Source organism: Sander lucioperca, chromosome 15 (assembly GCF_008315115.2).
Source record: "Sander lucioperca isolate FBNREF2018 chromosome 15, SLUC_FBN_1.2, whole genome shotgun sequence".
Classification (NCBI taxonomy): domain Eukaryota; kingdom Metazoa; phylum Chordata; class Actinopteri; order Perciformes; family Percidae; genus Sander; species Sander lucioperca.
The window spans coordinates 19,768,647-19,784,831 of NC_050187.1; the positions used below are offsets into that span (position 1 = coordinate 19,768,647).

Sequence of the window (16,185 nt, forward strand, 5' to 3'; positions counted from 1 at the left end):
GAATCTCCCTGACACACACACACACAACCGCCCGTACCCACCACCACCATCTACACACACACACACACACACACACACACATACACTCATACAATTGCTGAGACACTCTTTTCAAACCATGCTAAACCTTTAGGCCCAACAATACAGGCTGGTCCTAATCTTATAGCCCTTGCCCAATCAGAGGGCTGGAAACCGAACAGTGGAATTGATTGGCCGGTGGCCACAGGGGCCAGTTAGGGGAAGGAGAACAAGAGGAGACAACCATTGTTGATTGATTACCATGAAAGACACTTTTGTTACAGACTTAAAGGCAGTACGTTGTGCCTGTATCAAGAGGAAACGCTAGCAGTCTTAAAATAGGTCACGTGTATACAAAATACGCCACAGAGATAGTAAGGTGTGCACAAGACAATCTCAACACCCCTTCATGAAAGAGTAAGGTTCACACAGATTATTAGCTGTGAGTAAAATTGATTAGCTGTAGTGCAAAGGTTAGCAGTGTAGTTTCTATCCATGAATAATAACAGAATAAACGCAGGAGCAGAGTGATGGAGGAGAAGAGGTGAGGAAATGTAGTCAATAAGCCCTGGCTATTGACTTATCAAACTACAACAGCTCTTTATATCCACTCAACGATGCTTTTAGTAATGATGACGACATTTTAAGGGTGACTTCAGCTCACTGCCATATCATCTTTCCACATTGCCAGTTATGAGAAGCGCTCCAAGAGAAGATTGAGCTTGTTTTTTTCTGCTGGCAGCTTTTCAATTCCCAGAAAAATCACCCCACAGTGTCTGCAACCCATCAATAAGAATCAACAGACTTTTTTTTTTTAATTTGAACTGTAGCTCAGGAAGATAAGGTTGAAACATGTTCAACTCCATTTTCAAGTAAAAAAATGATTAGATGGTGCAGTCATCTTATTCACAATCCCCGGACTTGGGAAATAAATGTGGTCAAGATACTGTAAAACTATATGGGTGCTTGGATAATGTGGAGGGTTTTATTGATGTGCCTGGTCGCCTGATATTGAGCCACATTTTTATCTATTTCATTTCATCTCATTGAATTAGATTTTATGGACTGACTGCTGTTTCTGGAATTGTATCTTCTATGCTACAGGCAAAGAACAATACTGTCCCTGATTCTCATCCAAGTACACCTCCGACTGTTTGCAAAACACACACTCACACATGAATTCCTAACTGTCCTTGTTTGTACTGCCACATACAGATAATAAAAATATTCCAAAATCTCATGTCCTATTATCTCAGAGTCAGCAGTATTCAGCTGTAGTATGATCCAAATTTTGTCTTGACAGTCCTTCTATATCATGATAAAATGTCATCTTGCACCAACAAACAAGCTCTTTCCAATCATTTGCATGGACCTGCATATACAGCCCAATGAGGAGAAGCATTAATGCGTGACGTAGATCAAATGCAAGATGCAAGAACACCCTCCATGTGAGCCACCGATCCCACATCCTGCTCACACAGCTACAGCCCTTTCAATCTGAATGTGACCCTTCTAGTGAATTTGCTGCCAAGGCGAAGGCCCTCACTGTGTCAGTGGCACTGATCGAAAGAGACAGAGGTGCAGCGAGCCTCTATTCACAGCCAACATACACATTAGCATAACTCCCATAGCACGAGTAAACCACCTAGCCACCTGTAGCTGCACAACCCACACTCAGTAACCTCATTGCAGCTCCTTCCCACCCACTTCATTCACTTTATTCTCCTGAATTTCTTGCACTTAGATTTGTGCTCGAGCATATATGTGTGTGTGTGTGTGTGTGTGTGTGTGTGTGTGTGTGTGTGTGAATATGTTTTCTCACTGTTGATGCCAGCAGAATCCGTTACGCCAGACTGTTTTGAGGTAATGAAGTGAGTAGGCGTGAATGGTAAGCAGACATGTGCAGGGAGCTGGTTGAGCCTTTGATGAGTAAATTTAATAGGGGTAGAAAGTTTATTAATGTATGACAAAAACAGCATGAATAAGAGGGTGACAGTGTCTGTTATGTCTGAGTGTTTGTGGCTGTTTCTGACAAAAGATTCTTGTGCATATTAGAGAGATGATTATTGACTCTCTCTCTCTCTCTCTCTTGTTAACTTGTTGTAGAGGAGGGGTTTTGTCGAGGACAAGGGGTTGAAGGAGTGTCCTGAAGGCCAGTGGGAGCCTCCCCCAGGGTTGTGATTGGCTCAGGCTGTTGTGAGTGAGTGCAGGGGAGGCCAGTAGGAAGGTGAGTGGTCTGGGAGCCTGCTAGGGGGCAGGCAGCTGCAGAGAGCAGCCACCACCGCCTCTTAAAACCTAAGGTACTCCTCATTACAGCTGCAGACTAATAGACAGAGAGCAGGGGAGGGCTGGAGACACTTCTAAGAGAGGAAGAGGGAAGGAGAGTGAGACATTGTTAACAGGGAAAGTTAGTTAATAAGCAGTCCTACTTGTGTGCTCACCCTTCTTTGACTGCTGCCTCCCCACTCCACTACCTGAGGCACACACACACACACACACACACACACACACACACACACACGGAGGTGTTTCAGGGAGGCTTAGAGGGCCGACTCTCCAGGGAAGAAGGGAATTAAACACTTCATTTTCAATCCACGGCGTCCATACTCAGGACAAAAAAAGGGATTACAGCTTGTACGCCTGCCCCACTTGTTCCTCTCTTCTCTCTGCATTTTGTCTTAACTTTGGAGACTTTGGATACAACATTCTTGAATTGTTGGTTTGGGCTCAGAGAGGCATGGCACACGGACAAAAGAGCCCCAGGTGGGCATTAACCCAGGGCTCCTTCAGCTTGGCACTGGGCCTGTCGCTCTTCTCTCTCCTCCTCCTCCTCCTTACCGTCTCAGCTGCAGATGAGTACGACTACTACAGCTGGCAGTCGGACAACTTCCACAATGGCCGCTTCTACACCAAGCAGCCCCAGTGTGTGGACATACCAGCTGACCTGCGCCTGTGCCACAATGTGGGCTACAAGAAGATGAGGCTGCCCAACCTCCTGGACCACGAGACCATGCCAGAGGTTAAGCAGCAGGCGGGCAGCTGGGTACCCCTCCTGGCCAAACGCTGCCATGCTGATACCCAGGTCTTCCTGTGCTCGCTGTTTGCACCGGTGTGCCTGGACAGGCCCATCTATCCCTGCCGCTCGCTGTGTGAAGCTGTGAGGGACAGCTGTGCTCCGGTGATGGAGACCTATGGCTTCCCCTGGCCAGAGATGCTGACCTGTGATAAGTTTCCCATTGATAATGACCTCTGCATCCCCATGCAGTTCACTGGGAACCACGCGACCCAGCCACCAGGTAGGGCACATACACCCACTCCAACACACACCCTCATTTAAGCATACTCACACACACAAAATCATCTACGCACACATACAAGTCCACAATAGTGTAAATAGTACTAAAGAAGTTGAATTAATGCTTATACAGCAGGTAAAATGTTAGCTTGACATTTTGCACACATTTTAATTTTAATGTCCTCTCAAAATACAAAAGTGAAAAGCTCAGTACCACATTACAATCAATTCAAATTGAATAAATCAATAAATACAAATTAAAAATAGAAATCTATTCCAGCATAAAAAAGCATGCTACAGCTTGTTATTAATCTGTCCAAAACATAGTTTGTATTGTACAAACCAGTTTTTAATAACACGTGCATTTCAGTAAGCAATATCAAGAATGTATATGTATATAATAAGCAAGTATTTAAAATTATACATGGGTTAAAAATGCAGCAATAAAAAAAACAATAAACATACAAAATCATTGCTATACTATGACTTGTGTTGCCAAATGCAAAAATAACACTATAAAATAGTTTGTTTATTTCAGGACTCCCGCTAATACCATTACTAAGACAGATAAGTGTCCTGAGAGCCTGCAGAGTCAGAAACAGTGAGAGCCTAATGGCTGTGAGGCTCATATGGTTTACCCGCACTGCAATGATGACAGATGAAAGTTTAAGTGAGAGACTATCCAGAGTCAAGCAGAGAGACAGGAGCAGGAAGAGGCCACAGGGGAAAGTTCTTGAGTAAGTGGACAGTTCAGGACGGCTCCCTGCCATCAACATATGCCTCAGGGAGGGACAGAGACAGACAGAGAGAGAGACAGGAGACCGAGTGACTCCGACAGCCAGATCGCTCACTGAGTTTAGATTAATGGACTGTGATGTTAAACACATCTCAACTGAAAAGGTGACACACATGCATATACACACACACACACACACACACACACACACACACCTTTATCAGCAGACATCCATCAACAGCTAATCTATCAATCTTACAACTGAGTTAATGGAGAATGTCTTATTTTAAAGCTGCCATGCATGCAACTCAAAAGCTGGTCTGCAGAGTGTCAATCTATGAACAAATAAACCCAAGATGGATGAAATAAGAAGGGAAATTACACTGGGGTTTCTGAGAGAGATTTGATTCACAAAAAATCGGAAAGTATTATATAATTGTTCACAGGAAACGAGTAAGAGAACAGACAGATGGGCCAATAGTGAGCTGTGAGAGGGTGAGTGGGAACTAAATAGAGAGAAAAAGGTGTGTGCATGTGTGTGTATGCACCACAACTACTTATGCAGCTTCTTTACAAAAGCAGTCAGTGCTAAGAGGGGGATAGAGGGAGTTGATGAGAGTCTTTAGACAGTGGGGACAGTCCTCACTGTGTCCCAGCCTGCTAGGCCTTTGTTGGGTCTGGCAGCCAGCAGGCCAATTAGCTAGGCCAATTACTGAGCTCCCACTAATTAGTCGACATGACAGGACAAGGGAGGCAGGCAGAGAATGGGAATGACGAAAGTCTGATTGTCCCTGAGAGCCCAATGGAGAGGAGTGAAAGAGAGGGAAGCGGGAGAGTAAAGAGAGGCAGACAGAGTGTAGAATAGGAGAAAATCTGCCTCCTGCAGCACAAAAAAAGTGTCTGCCTCTCTGCTTTCAATAAGGACTCAAATAAAAACGGTTTATTTGCTTCATTATTCCACTTCTTTCCTTTACTGTTTAACGCCATTTCTTATCTAGTTTGGTTGAAATGTTGCTGTTATGTTTCATTTGATAAATGTGTTTTCCTTGAATTGAGCTGTTCTTTGATATATTACAATGTACTACTTTACTAAAGCGCTAAAAATGAAAGCCAATAATGCCAAAACATCATTTTAGTCCTGTCAAATATCTTTGCTTTTTATCAATAATTTTCGCACTATACTGATATCTAAGTATCTACCCTGCTAAAAAAGATCGTTTTAGGATTCTCTGGTGAATTCATGCAGAGCTGGCTCATTCCATTAGGAAAAGTGGCTGTTCTGTTTTTGTAGGACGAGTTTCAACTATGTGACACTTTAGCTTTGCAGAGCCATAACTCATTCTTTTACTTGCTGCCTGAGACGGAGGCAGCTTAAACTTTATCTGTCATCTCCTCAAACAGGCAACAGTTTGTTGATCCTATCTAATCAAAAAATGATTGGAGGCAGCTAGATTACAGAGAGTGGTGCAAGATCAGTGCAAATTTGTTGAGGGGTTTTTGCTGTTAAGCAATTTTATGAAGAGAGAAAATTAGAGGAAATATATTGAATTAAATTTGTAAAATATAAATTAAAAAAAATAAAATAAAAATTGAATATTGGTTAAGTTTAACAATTACATTTGAGTGTGTGCTTGTGTGTGTGTGTGTGTGTGTGTGTGTGTGTGTGTGTGTGTGTGTGTTTGAAACAGAGTGAACCCATATCGCTTCTAGCCCAAGGGCTCAGTCACTGACATTTTGTTAAGAACCAGAGATTCTCAGATGTGCCGATGAGGCCATCCTGAGGACAAACTCTTGGCTTTAAAACACACACACACACACACACACACACACACACACACACACACACACACACACACACACACAGCGATAATAAAAAGGAATTTCAGCTAAGAATTGTTAGAAGTGAGTTTCCTGAGAACCGTGTCAAAAAACAAGGATGATTCTCTTCAGACAGGATCATATAAGGGCTATCCAGCTGGGCTCCTGTGGAAACTAACAGTACAGAGTCAGATTCACTTTCCACCTCTCTGTCATAGCCAAAACTGAGAAGAACACCACTGCCACCTGAGCTCAGGCTGTGGTGCGTGTGCATGTGTGTGTGTATGTGTGTAAGTAACAGGGGCCCATGGGGTGTGATTATGTGAAACACAAGTCTGTAGATATCATACCAGGGAAGACAAGCAGTCCACTGACAAAAGAGGGCCCAGGGAGTGAAGAAGGCCAGCTGAGCTCAGTCCATCTGGCAGATGCCACCCATCAACTCCACCTTATTTAATGATGCTACCTTTAGCTGCTGTCAGCATCAGCAAATAAACAGGTATGGTAGGGGTCGATAGGATTCTGCACCGTCTGTTAAAGTGCATAGGGTAAACTCCATATCTCAAATTGCATGTTTCAGAAAATGCTCTTCAAGACAATATGCACGTTGTCCAGTAAAAGTCGTTGAAATTGCATGGTGTGAAAGATATTGTCTGTCCTTGCCTTACTCATTGATGCGGCTAGTGTAAGTTACAACCGTGCTAAAGGAGACAGGCAGCACTGTCAGGTCCCCAGCAGCACAATGGGCGCTACTCATGTGGCCCTGGCTGCTATATGAAAGGGAAAATGTGATCCAATGCTCTGTGCATGGAAGACTGCCTCTGCCTTTTGAGAATGTATTTTCTCTTCTGTATAGGATTCCTACAGATGCAAGGAGCATGCTGTGTTTTAGGGGCCCCGGGGGCTGTCTGTGGGCCGTATTTAAGTCCTCCTCTGTCCGTCTGCATGCTGCATTTAAACAGATGTTAGGCCCTCCGACATAAATCACACGCTGCATTTCATCCCTGGCATAGTACCGTTTTATGTCATAAGTGTTGCTGCTCATAACTTAAAGGGCCCAAATGAGGCATGAGATAGTGACCTGCACATACTTTAAATGGAACGTTCTTCCCATAAAAGTCAGTGATGCTCAGGCTGCAGGGGACGAGGCAAAAGATACGGCAGGGAATCGGACGACGATATTGTTAGATCTGGTTATCTTTGGTGTGAAGATATGTGCGTGTGAATGTGTGGAGACAAAGACACAGAAAAAAGTAAGCAGAAACATGTAACTTTACACAAACTGTAACTACGATACGGGCTGTAAAATTGATTTTAAGCAACTTGTTGCAAACCTAAAATGTGATTTGATGTTTGAGGCAAATGAAAAGGATTCTTAAATTTTATGTAATGACAAATGCTTGGACAAGGCATTTTTTACTTAGTGATAAACAAAATGTATGTTGTTGAAACAACAAAATTAAATAAATGTGCAGCACCTTTCCACTGCACCAACCAATTACAATAAAATTACGATCTTCATTGTGTGTTTGTGGAGGTCACGGTGGACACATTTTAGAGACATTTCACATAGTTGCACAATGGCACTTTTTTATGGGACCTCAACACCAAAAGTATTATCTGACAAATTACTTTCCACTTTTCCTTTTATCATTAACATCATACAATTTCCCAAGCCAGTTTAAGAATTTTTTTCCAATACTGAGATTTTGTTGCATTTCCTTGTTTTCAATCAGCCTCTCTAATTTGTTAAAAATACATAAGCAAGTTATGCGAAAGAGAGGAGAAAAAGGGTGAGAGGGGGGACAAGAAACAAAATATACTGTACAGCAGGGGAGGGAGACTGAAATGGATAACGTGATATTAACCTTAGAGCTATGACTAAGTGAAGCTGTGCAGTGAAATTACTGGACTCTTGCCCTACGTCATTTCCACTCTGGCCTGCTGTTTGAAGATTAACAGCAGGTCTTTCCAACGGACCACCTCCCTACTCACCCTACTCCCATCATCCTTTTCCTCTTACCCTCAATCATCAACTCCCTACCTCCTCATCCTCCAGAACAACAGCTCTGAGACACTATATTCTAACATCCGTCACTGTGAATGGAAACATTTTACGTTTCTGTGATTAAGTCTATAACCCAGCATGCAGAAGACGAAAAGCAATACACAAGAGTTCAAAGAACATAAAAGGAGAAAAAAGCAAGAACATTACTTTTTACAATTCATTCACATGGCATGGTAAAAAAAATCCTAAACTGCTTTGAGATGATGGCAAAATACATTACCTAATGTCAAAATATTTGCTGAGTAGAAATGTCTCCAGGAAAAAAAAACACTCTAAGCCACGCAGCAGTGATTCCCATCAGAACATGACGGTGATTCCCCCTACGGAGACAAGACCGTGATGAGGGCAGTCGTCGCTTAATTGATTTCTCAGCGGCATCCAAATGGTACATTTTGGTCCAAGCTCAACTTAGTTTCATGGAGGGGCTGTTTTCTCCTGACACATGCTCTGGCATCAACACAACTGGGCCTCCTGCCAACATACCACCCCAGTGAAACTAGAATGAATTACCATGGAGTCTGAATAAGATGCAACAGCTTCAAGGGAATCATTCAAAACAGACAAATCCAGAGTTTTGGCATCTCTTTGTGTGTGTGTGTGTGTGTGTGTCTGTGTATTTCCATGCTCTTGTCCCAGTCTTTATGTCAGCACCAGACAATTAAGAGGCTTGACCCTAAAGCCTCGCAGGTCTCCTGCCTGTGAATGCATGGGAATCCTCAGAGGAGAAAAACTGGCAGTTACTCTGCAAGAACATGGTTCAACTCCTTCCAACACACACATACGAGCACATACACACATACATAACACTCAGCGGTGGTTAGGGGGTTCACCTCCCCACGATCCCGAGCAGCGAAGCATGCTAAACTTTGACCCGTCTCATTATCTGCCCAGACTCTGAGGTTTGGGCTGGGGTGATAACCCTTGAACCCTGACTTTTAACCCAGGGGCCTAGGCTGGACTGTGCTAGGATAGTCCTGTGTGTCTCACACTTACAAACACACACAGGACAAAACAGAGAGGGGGGAGAGATCTAAACTTATTTTGGATACTGTGGTAAGTGAATGACAGAAAAAGTTCCCTCCCCTATAAGCAGATGTCCCAAACAAAGGTTGCTTATGATATTTAACTGCCCTGTAGGTGCATATATGTGGTGTGGGGAAGATTTCTATACCACATCCTTCTCTCCCTGACCATTTCTAATATTATACCTTGTTCTCTCGATCGGCCCAACCTCTGTTTTGTGGATAAGTAGACTGATATGTTTATGTAGGAATGACCATAATAAAGTTTACTTTTGGAGAAAATTACAAGGCAGTATGTAGCATGTCTGTGTGTGTTTGTGTGTCTGACAAAGAAGAGATTGAGGGCTTTGAAAGCAGGATTTGTAGTTTGCATGGGGAAGAATATTTACTATATTATATACAAGTCAAAATGTCATAATAATTATTCATATTTCCATATTTTGTCAGTTTCTGCTGTAGACACAAGCAATAATTTGCAGTAAACAAATAAAAGGTTTAATATAGGGCCTCTTACTTCTCTCTCATGTTGTATGGGTACACAATAACAACAATCAGAAAGTCCCAAATCAAAGTGAGTGAGGCTAAACATGCTTTCGAGCAAAGCAGGCATGACCATACATTTTGAGTTAAAAATAAACTGAACTTGTTGCTTCGGTTTCCCCTTACTGTTTCACAATGTGTGGTTGCTGTGTGGCCTCAGTGCTGGCTGTGTCTCTGTACTGAATCACTTTTCACCATGTTCAGCTGCTCCTGCTGCAACAGCGTTTACCTTTCTGCAAAGCCAAGACCACGCCTGCACCACCAAAATATACAAGGGCCAGAATTAAAAACATTTTGTCCAGTGTAATTGCAGGGCAAACATCAGTCAGCTTGCTGGACTGTGTATTCTCTCAGCAGCAAATAGCCTCTGACAAGCAGAGGGGGGCTGCAAATAAGTGCCTAAAAAGTGCTCAGGCTTAACGATTTCATACCGACACAACTTTGGTTTTGCTGACTGCACTTGACTAACATATGAAATATGATTATAAAATAATTATGTGTAGCTGCTAATGACAAATTACTTTTTCTGTCCCCTCAGTGTCAAAGGTGTGCCCTCCATGTGACAATGAGCTGAAAGCAGACAACATAATGGAGCATTACTGTGCGAGTGACTTTGGTAAGTATCAACAATTGAAGAGTAAAGGCCCTGACACACCAACCCGATTATCGGCTGTCGGACAGTCTGGCGAGGTCAGTGACTCGAGTCTGTTCGGTGTGTTCCATGCTGTCGTCAGTCGGAGGAGCCGTTGGTCTTCATTTGAGCCGATATGACATGTTGAATCAGAAGTCGGGCAGTCGTACTCAATGGCCAATCTGATTGGTGGAGCGCTAACCCAGAAATGACGAGCAGGATGAGCCTGACTAACGCCTCTCAAAATCTGACGAAAATCTTTTAAACTGACCTTTGTCGATCTGAAATGAAGACAGATTCAGCAACTGTATGGCCTATTTCTCGCTTAAAATGTTTTCAGAAACACGTTTCGGTGAACTATCTTTGTAAAATATGAGATCGTATTCCGAACGAAGCCGCCATCATGCCCGGTTGTAAAATCCAGGAGCAGCCAGACCTACGTGACGCGTTCGTCCAATCAGCTGCCGTTTTTCATTTTTTGGGCGACAATACAGATTAGCGCCGCCTGCGGTTATGGAGACGTATTACGTCTTGCGCACGCGCAAAACGTATGCTCAAGTCAGCGTCGCTTCTGTGTGTTCCATGGCACTTTTTTGACCAACTTGGGGAGTTACCTTTTCTGCCGAAGGCCGGCCGTCGGGTTGGTGTGTCAGAGCCTTAAGAGCTGCATCCTATAGACGCACATACAGTACAGTACAGGGGAGGAGGACAGTAACACTCACTGCCTACAGGTGGCACAAAAGTTAAAAGTGCGGCAGCTATTGCCTTCTTTGCCTGAAGGTGGCGACATTTCACATTTATTAAATCGCAAGTGCAACTGTGTAGACAAAAGGTTTCAGCACTGGCTTAATTACTGAAGGAGTACAAGCCTGTTTGACGTCAATTATTAAAATAAAGGGAATACAAAAATTAAGGAATTTGAGAAGAAGCTATTTAAAAGCACAGATATGTGCCATCATAAACATTTCAGGAAGTTTGGTTTGGCTTTAAAAAAAGCAGGAGTTTTTGTTACAAGTCTACCTGTCTAACACCAGAATTATATTACATTGTGTGGACAGCAAAAGTAGGAGGACTATTGCAAAGTAACTCTCTCTCATACACATGCACAGTATTGTCAATAAAACAACATCAACTTTAAAATATTATGCACACAGTTCTTTATTGCTGTAAAAGCCTTTGCATTTACAAAGGCCTTAGTTTTAAAAGACGAAAAGACTTAAAGGTACTTTGTTGGTGGACATAAAAATAATAAGAATTGGGCTTTATGATTTCTTTCATAACATATTTATGTTTCAGTCTCTTCCGTTAAACAGATTTTCCGTTAAACCATATGTTTGCAGGTATTTGTAGAAAATGGGGAATGAATGAGCACATACATGAACAAGCAGAACACACATCAATTTTGCACTATTCCCTCTGCTAGCATTACCCTTTTCTTCTCATAAGTTGATAAATTAATATAACCGCTTCCAGTCCCTGATGTCCATTCAACGCCATTTTTCTAAACTTTATACTTTTCAGCATTCCAGTTTCACCACAGTAATGACCTGCACACAAAGCCAGAACATAATTATTCCATTATTTCTGCTCATCGAGGCTTTTGGCCCATCATACCCAACAGCAGCTGAATTTCTGCTTGCATGGACTATTGCCCCAGTCTTTAGAGTTAATGATATACTGCTCTCTATTTTCTCTGGTCATAAGATTCTGAGCACTGAACTAGAAACTCATAACCCTGGGAGAGTCATGAAGAACATGGCTTATGTTTCTGAACAGATTAGTGAGAATAATGTAATTGAAAATGAAATGTGGCCAGACTGGTGCTGAAAACCATATTTCTATGTTGTAGTGTCCTACAGAGGAAATGTCTGCAGTTTAAAAAAAAACACCAAGTTTCGCAAACTGTCTTCTGGCAAACACCCACACCTACTGGCCTGAATATACATGACCCATTATAAATCATAAATTAATAAACGACCAACACATCACATCCAACAACAACAACAAAATACATATTTATGCACATTGCTCAAACTCTTGAGCTGCAGCTAAAACCCATAATTAATCATGACTCAATTCACCGATATTTGTCTGATTAATTTCAGGATTACATATCTCAATCTTCCAACATTTATGGGGGGGGATCAGATTCTTTCTGTTCATTAGAATGAAACCTGTGAAAGCAGACAGCGAGCCAAAGACATTTTATTGGCTATTAATATATGTGACTGGATGAGGATGAGTAGAGAAGTCAAGATAACCGTGACATATGGATCTGGAGATCAAGGCAAAAATGACTCTAATGTTATTCTATAGGGCGATTACATTACATGTAATTTAGCTGACACTTTTTATCCAAAGCGACTTACAATTACTACATATGTCAGAGGTCGCACACCTCTGGACAACAATGGGTGAAGTGTCTTGGTCAGGGACACATTGGTTGATGTATCGCAGTGGGAACTGAACCCAGATCTCCCACACCAAAGGCATGTGTCATATCCACTGCGCCATCACCACCCGCGATAGCTGATTACAGCTTGATCTCATACCTCGTGAATGTTTTTGTCTATTCATCTTGGGACATAGTTCACCCTCAGAGAATTTTGTGCTTCGTGTTTTATTACAGTCTACTTTTGATGTCTGATCCCTCCACATTCCTTGCTGTACCATCCTAGCACAAATGACAAGAGTAGGAAAGAGAGGGGGAGGAAAGTGAGTCTGACAAGGCATGGACATGAAGCCTACACCTGGTGGGTAGGGGAGCTTGCTTGCTTAAAGAAAACCTGTTTCTGCTCAAAATGACAGCACACTTTTCTCTCCTATTTCTACCTCTACGCCCCTTCTGCACACTTTAAAGAAAGTGAGTTTGTATAAAGACGTGGGCATGGCTTGTCACAAGGATACTGGCCAGGGTGCACACTGTAAGCCCCACTGCATCACTTATGACTAAATATGAGTGGACATTTAAAAATGAAGCAGGGAGGGAAATTATTTTATCCTTCCTATCTTTTTCTGAACACACACATACACATGAATGCATTCATTCACAGAAACACACACATGCCTGGGCACGCAAATGCAGCACACAAACACACGCCTTCAGTGAAGGAGCAGGACGTGAATCAGGATGAGGATGAGAGGCAACTCAACACACATTCCTTCTTAAACATGCTATCGCTTCGCATGTACTGTGTATGCACAGTATCAGAGTGTGCCGAGGGATGTTTATGCAGGCAAGAAGTGAAATGGCGATCTTCCAACAGGCTCGGGTACATAGCGATGTTTCATACCGACCTCGCGCCTTTGCCCGGCTCGTGATTAATTTCACCTGTCAAAATGTTCACCCAGAGAATTCCTCTCTTAAATGCTTGGCAGTGCAATTTTAATCTCTCACATGTAAAACTTATAAACACGAGGCTCAACAGGAGATACAAATCAGTACTTCATTAAGTTGATAAACCAGAGTTTGCTGTAACCAAACTCCACTTATACTAAAAACAGAGGTTATCTGTTTTGTATTTTGGGTTGTAAAAATACAGGAGTCTAAGTGTAATATCTCAATAGAGGAGCATGATACAATTACATCGGACTACAAAGTGAAGACAACAAAGGATGATACTAAAGTAATTCCATACAGATCCAATGTAGAAACATTACTGATGGTAGAACCAGAGCTTTAGACTTAGACTTGCAAATGACTTGTGACTTGGACTCACCCTCAAGGGCTTAAGACTTGACTTGAACTTGCTTCAAAAAGAGGTTGTAGCTCCAAAAACATGTCCTCCTTTTCATTTATGGGTATTCCCCAAGTCAGATACACAAACATACACACAGGATGCAGTTTTTATACGCTGCAGGAGAATTTAAAAGATGATACTCAGGAGAGGTGTAAAATAGCTGCTTCTTTGGAACAGCACAGAGCTCAGTACAGGTTTGCAGTAAGAACAAATATCACAGCTGCTCAAAGTAAAAAAAAGAGCAGGGGAATGAGAGTGACACATTAACAGCTTCTGGGTTTAAATATTGTTCTACGGAATAGAAGTTGGACTGAGTTCAAATATATCTCCCTCTCTTCTCCCTCAGCCCTCAAGATGAAGATCAAGGAGGTGAAGAAGGAGAAGGGTGACCGGAAACTGATAGCAGCACAAAAGAAGAAGAAAGTGTTGAAGCAAGGTGTGCTAAGGAAGAAGGACCTGAAGAAACTGACCCTGTACATCAAGAATGGCGCAAATTGCCCGTGCTCCCAGCTGGACAGCCTGGGCTCCAACTTCCTCATCATGGGCCGGAAAGTGGACCAGCAACTGCTGCTCATGTCCATTCACAAGTGGGACAAGAAGAGCAAGGAGCTCAAGTTCGCCATCAAGTTCATGAAGTCCCATCAGTGTCCCACCTATCACACTGTCTTCCAGTGACGCGTCTGGCTGCACTGTTGGCACAATCCACGATCGCTTCCCACATTCCACCTTGTTTCACATAGATCCTAATTCTGCGTCCCCAAACCCCAGGTCCCTGCAAAATCCAGCTCGCTACATAGCCCTACAAAGGGTCTCAGGGCAGTCAAGCTTTTATTTTCTCAGCTTTAACATGAATCAGGTCGTCAAGGGGGTCGTCCTGATCTGCTTAGATGAATCAGACATGTTAATGTTGGAGGGGAAAAGCTGCACACAGCTCCCTCTGAATAATAAAAGCCCCAAAGAAACCACAGATTTTTTTTTTTTTAATTTAGGTGAAATCATTTTATTTTCCAAAGTAAAACAGACATTTTGATTGACCACCTGAAAACTTAATAGATTTTTCTTATAATTCTACTTTCCTCTTCTGACATAGAACAAATCACTTGTATGATATCTTTATCAAGACAGTGGCATTAAGAAATGGGAACCTAAAGATTTGAGGCAACTATTGGGAGGGAGAACATGTTTGATAATGAAATGATAATAGACAGACCGAATGGAAAGGGAGCTGAGTGGGAACACAGGGTTTGTTTCAGTGTAAAAAAAACGGAGAGAAATGATACGCTACAGTAAATGTGGGCTGTGTAATGGGACAGTGCATACACTGGCACAGAGCTCCCAGGAACAATATCAAAGCAATGACATGTAGATGATCCACTTAACTGTATGGTTTAATAATGTAAAAAGTAGGCAATCCTGGTAAATACTAAATGATTAGAAAATTGGGCTTTTTGCATTTATCCCTGCTGGGAAAGAAGACAGATGGGATGAGACAGCCTGGATGATGCTTCCACTGACTTTGTACAGCAACATTTTTTGTGGCCTGAAAGAGGGAAACTTGAATATTTTTTTGCTTTTTCAGTTGGAGAAAGAAGGAAGTTAAGGCAGAGAAGACATCGTTCTGAAAACAAGTGGAGAATAAAAGAGAGAGAAAGAGTGAGAAAGAGACTCTGGACAGAACCAACAATGTTGGGTTGATAAGTCTCTGGTACTTTTTTTTCACTTTCACTATTCAAATGTTTATTTGTTTTGTACTTCAATTTTTGAGTTTGCTTCTGTTAAGCCTCTATTGTATGAAAGCAGGAATCATACATACAGACATAGCACCTGAATTCACTGTTGCCGTAGCAGTAAAAGATGAAAATTTAACTTTGACAACATTTTCTAATCAGTTAACATGTAAGTAGTTATGTTACTGAAATACATCTTTGTTTTACAAAAAAGTAAATAAATAAAATATATTTGAAATTTTTATAAAGAATATTTCTTGGAAACATGCCATTTCATTATCATTATGACTAAACCCAGTGTGCACACTCATCCCTCTTTATCTGACTTTATCACAAAATATTTGCTTGGTTGAGAAAACACATGCATGCATGTGCATATCTACACACACTTACTGTACATAAGACTCCATACAGAGATACTATCCTGGGTCAGTGTAAAACTTAATAGTCTAATTTTCCTTTTTTTATATAGAAAAGTAATAGAAAGCGTTCTGTCTTTCCACTTTTGACAGATTAAATTGTTCCCACCGGCCAATCAGATGCAGTCAAGCAATGGCATGGATGGATAGAAAAGGAAACTACTCCCATTT

General features: G+C 42.0%; 1 protein-coding gene across 1 annotated transcript; it reads left to right on the forward strand.

Moving 5' to 3' along the window:
- The first annotated feature begins 2,307 nt into the window (after positions 1–2,307).
- Positions 2,308–15,846, forward strand: sfrp5 (secreted frizzled-related protein 5). Its single transcript, XM_031305238.2, has 3 exons — positions 2,308–3,314; positions 10,036–10,113; positions 14,215–15,846. Exons 1-3 carry the CDS (start codon positions 2,756–2,758, stop codon positions 14,541–14,543), a joined length of 966 nt encoding a protein of 321 aa, XP_031161098.1. The 5' UTR covers positions 2,308–2,755; the 3' UTR covers positions 14,544–15,846.
- The last annotated feature ends 339 nt before the right edge of the window (positions 15,847–16,185 follow it).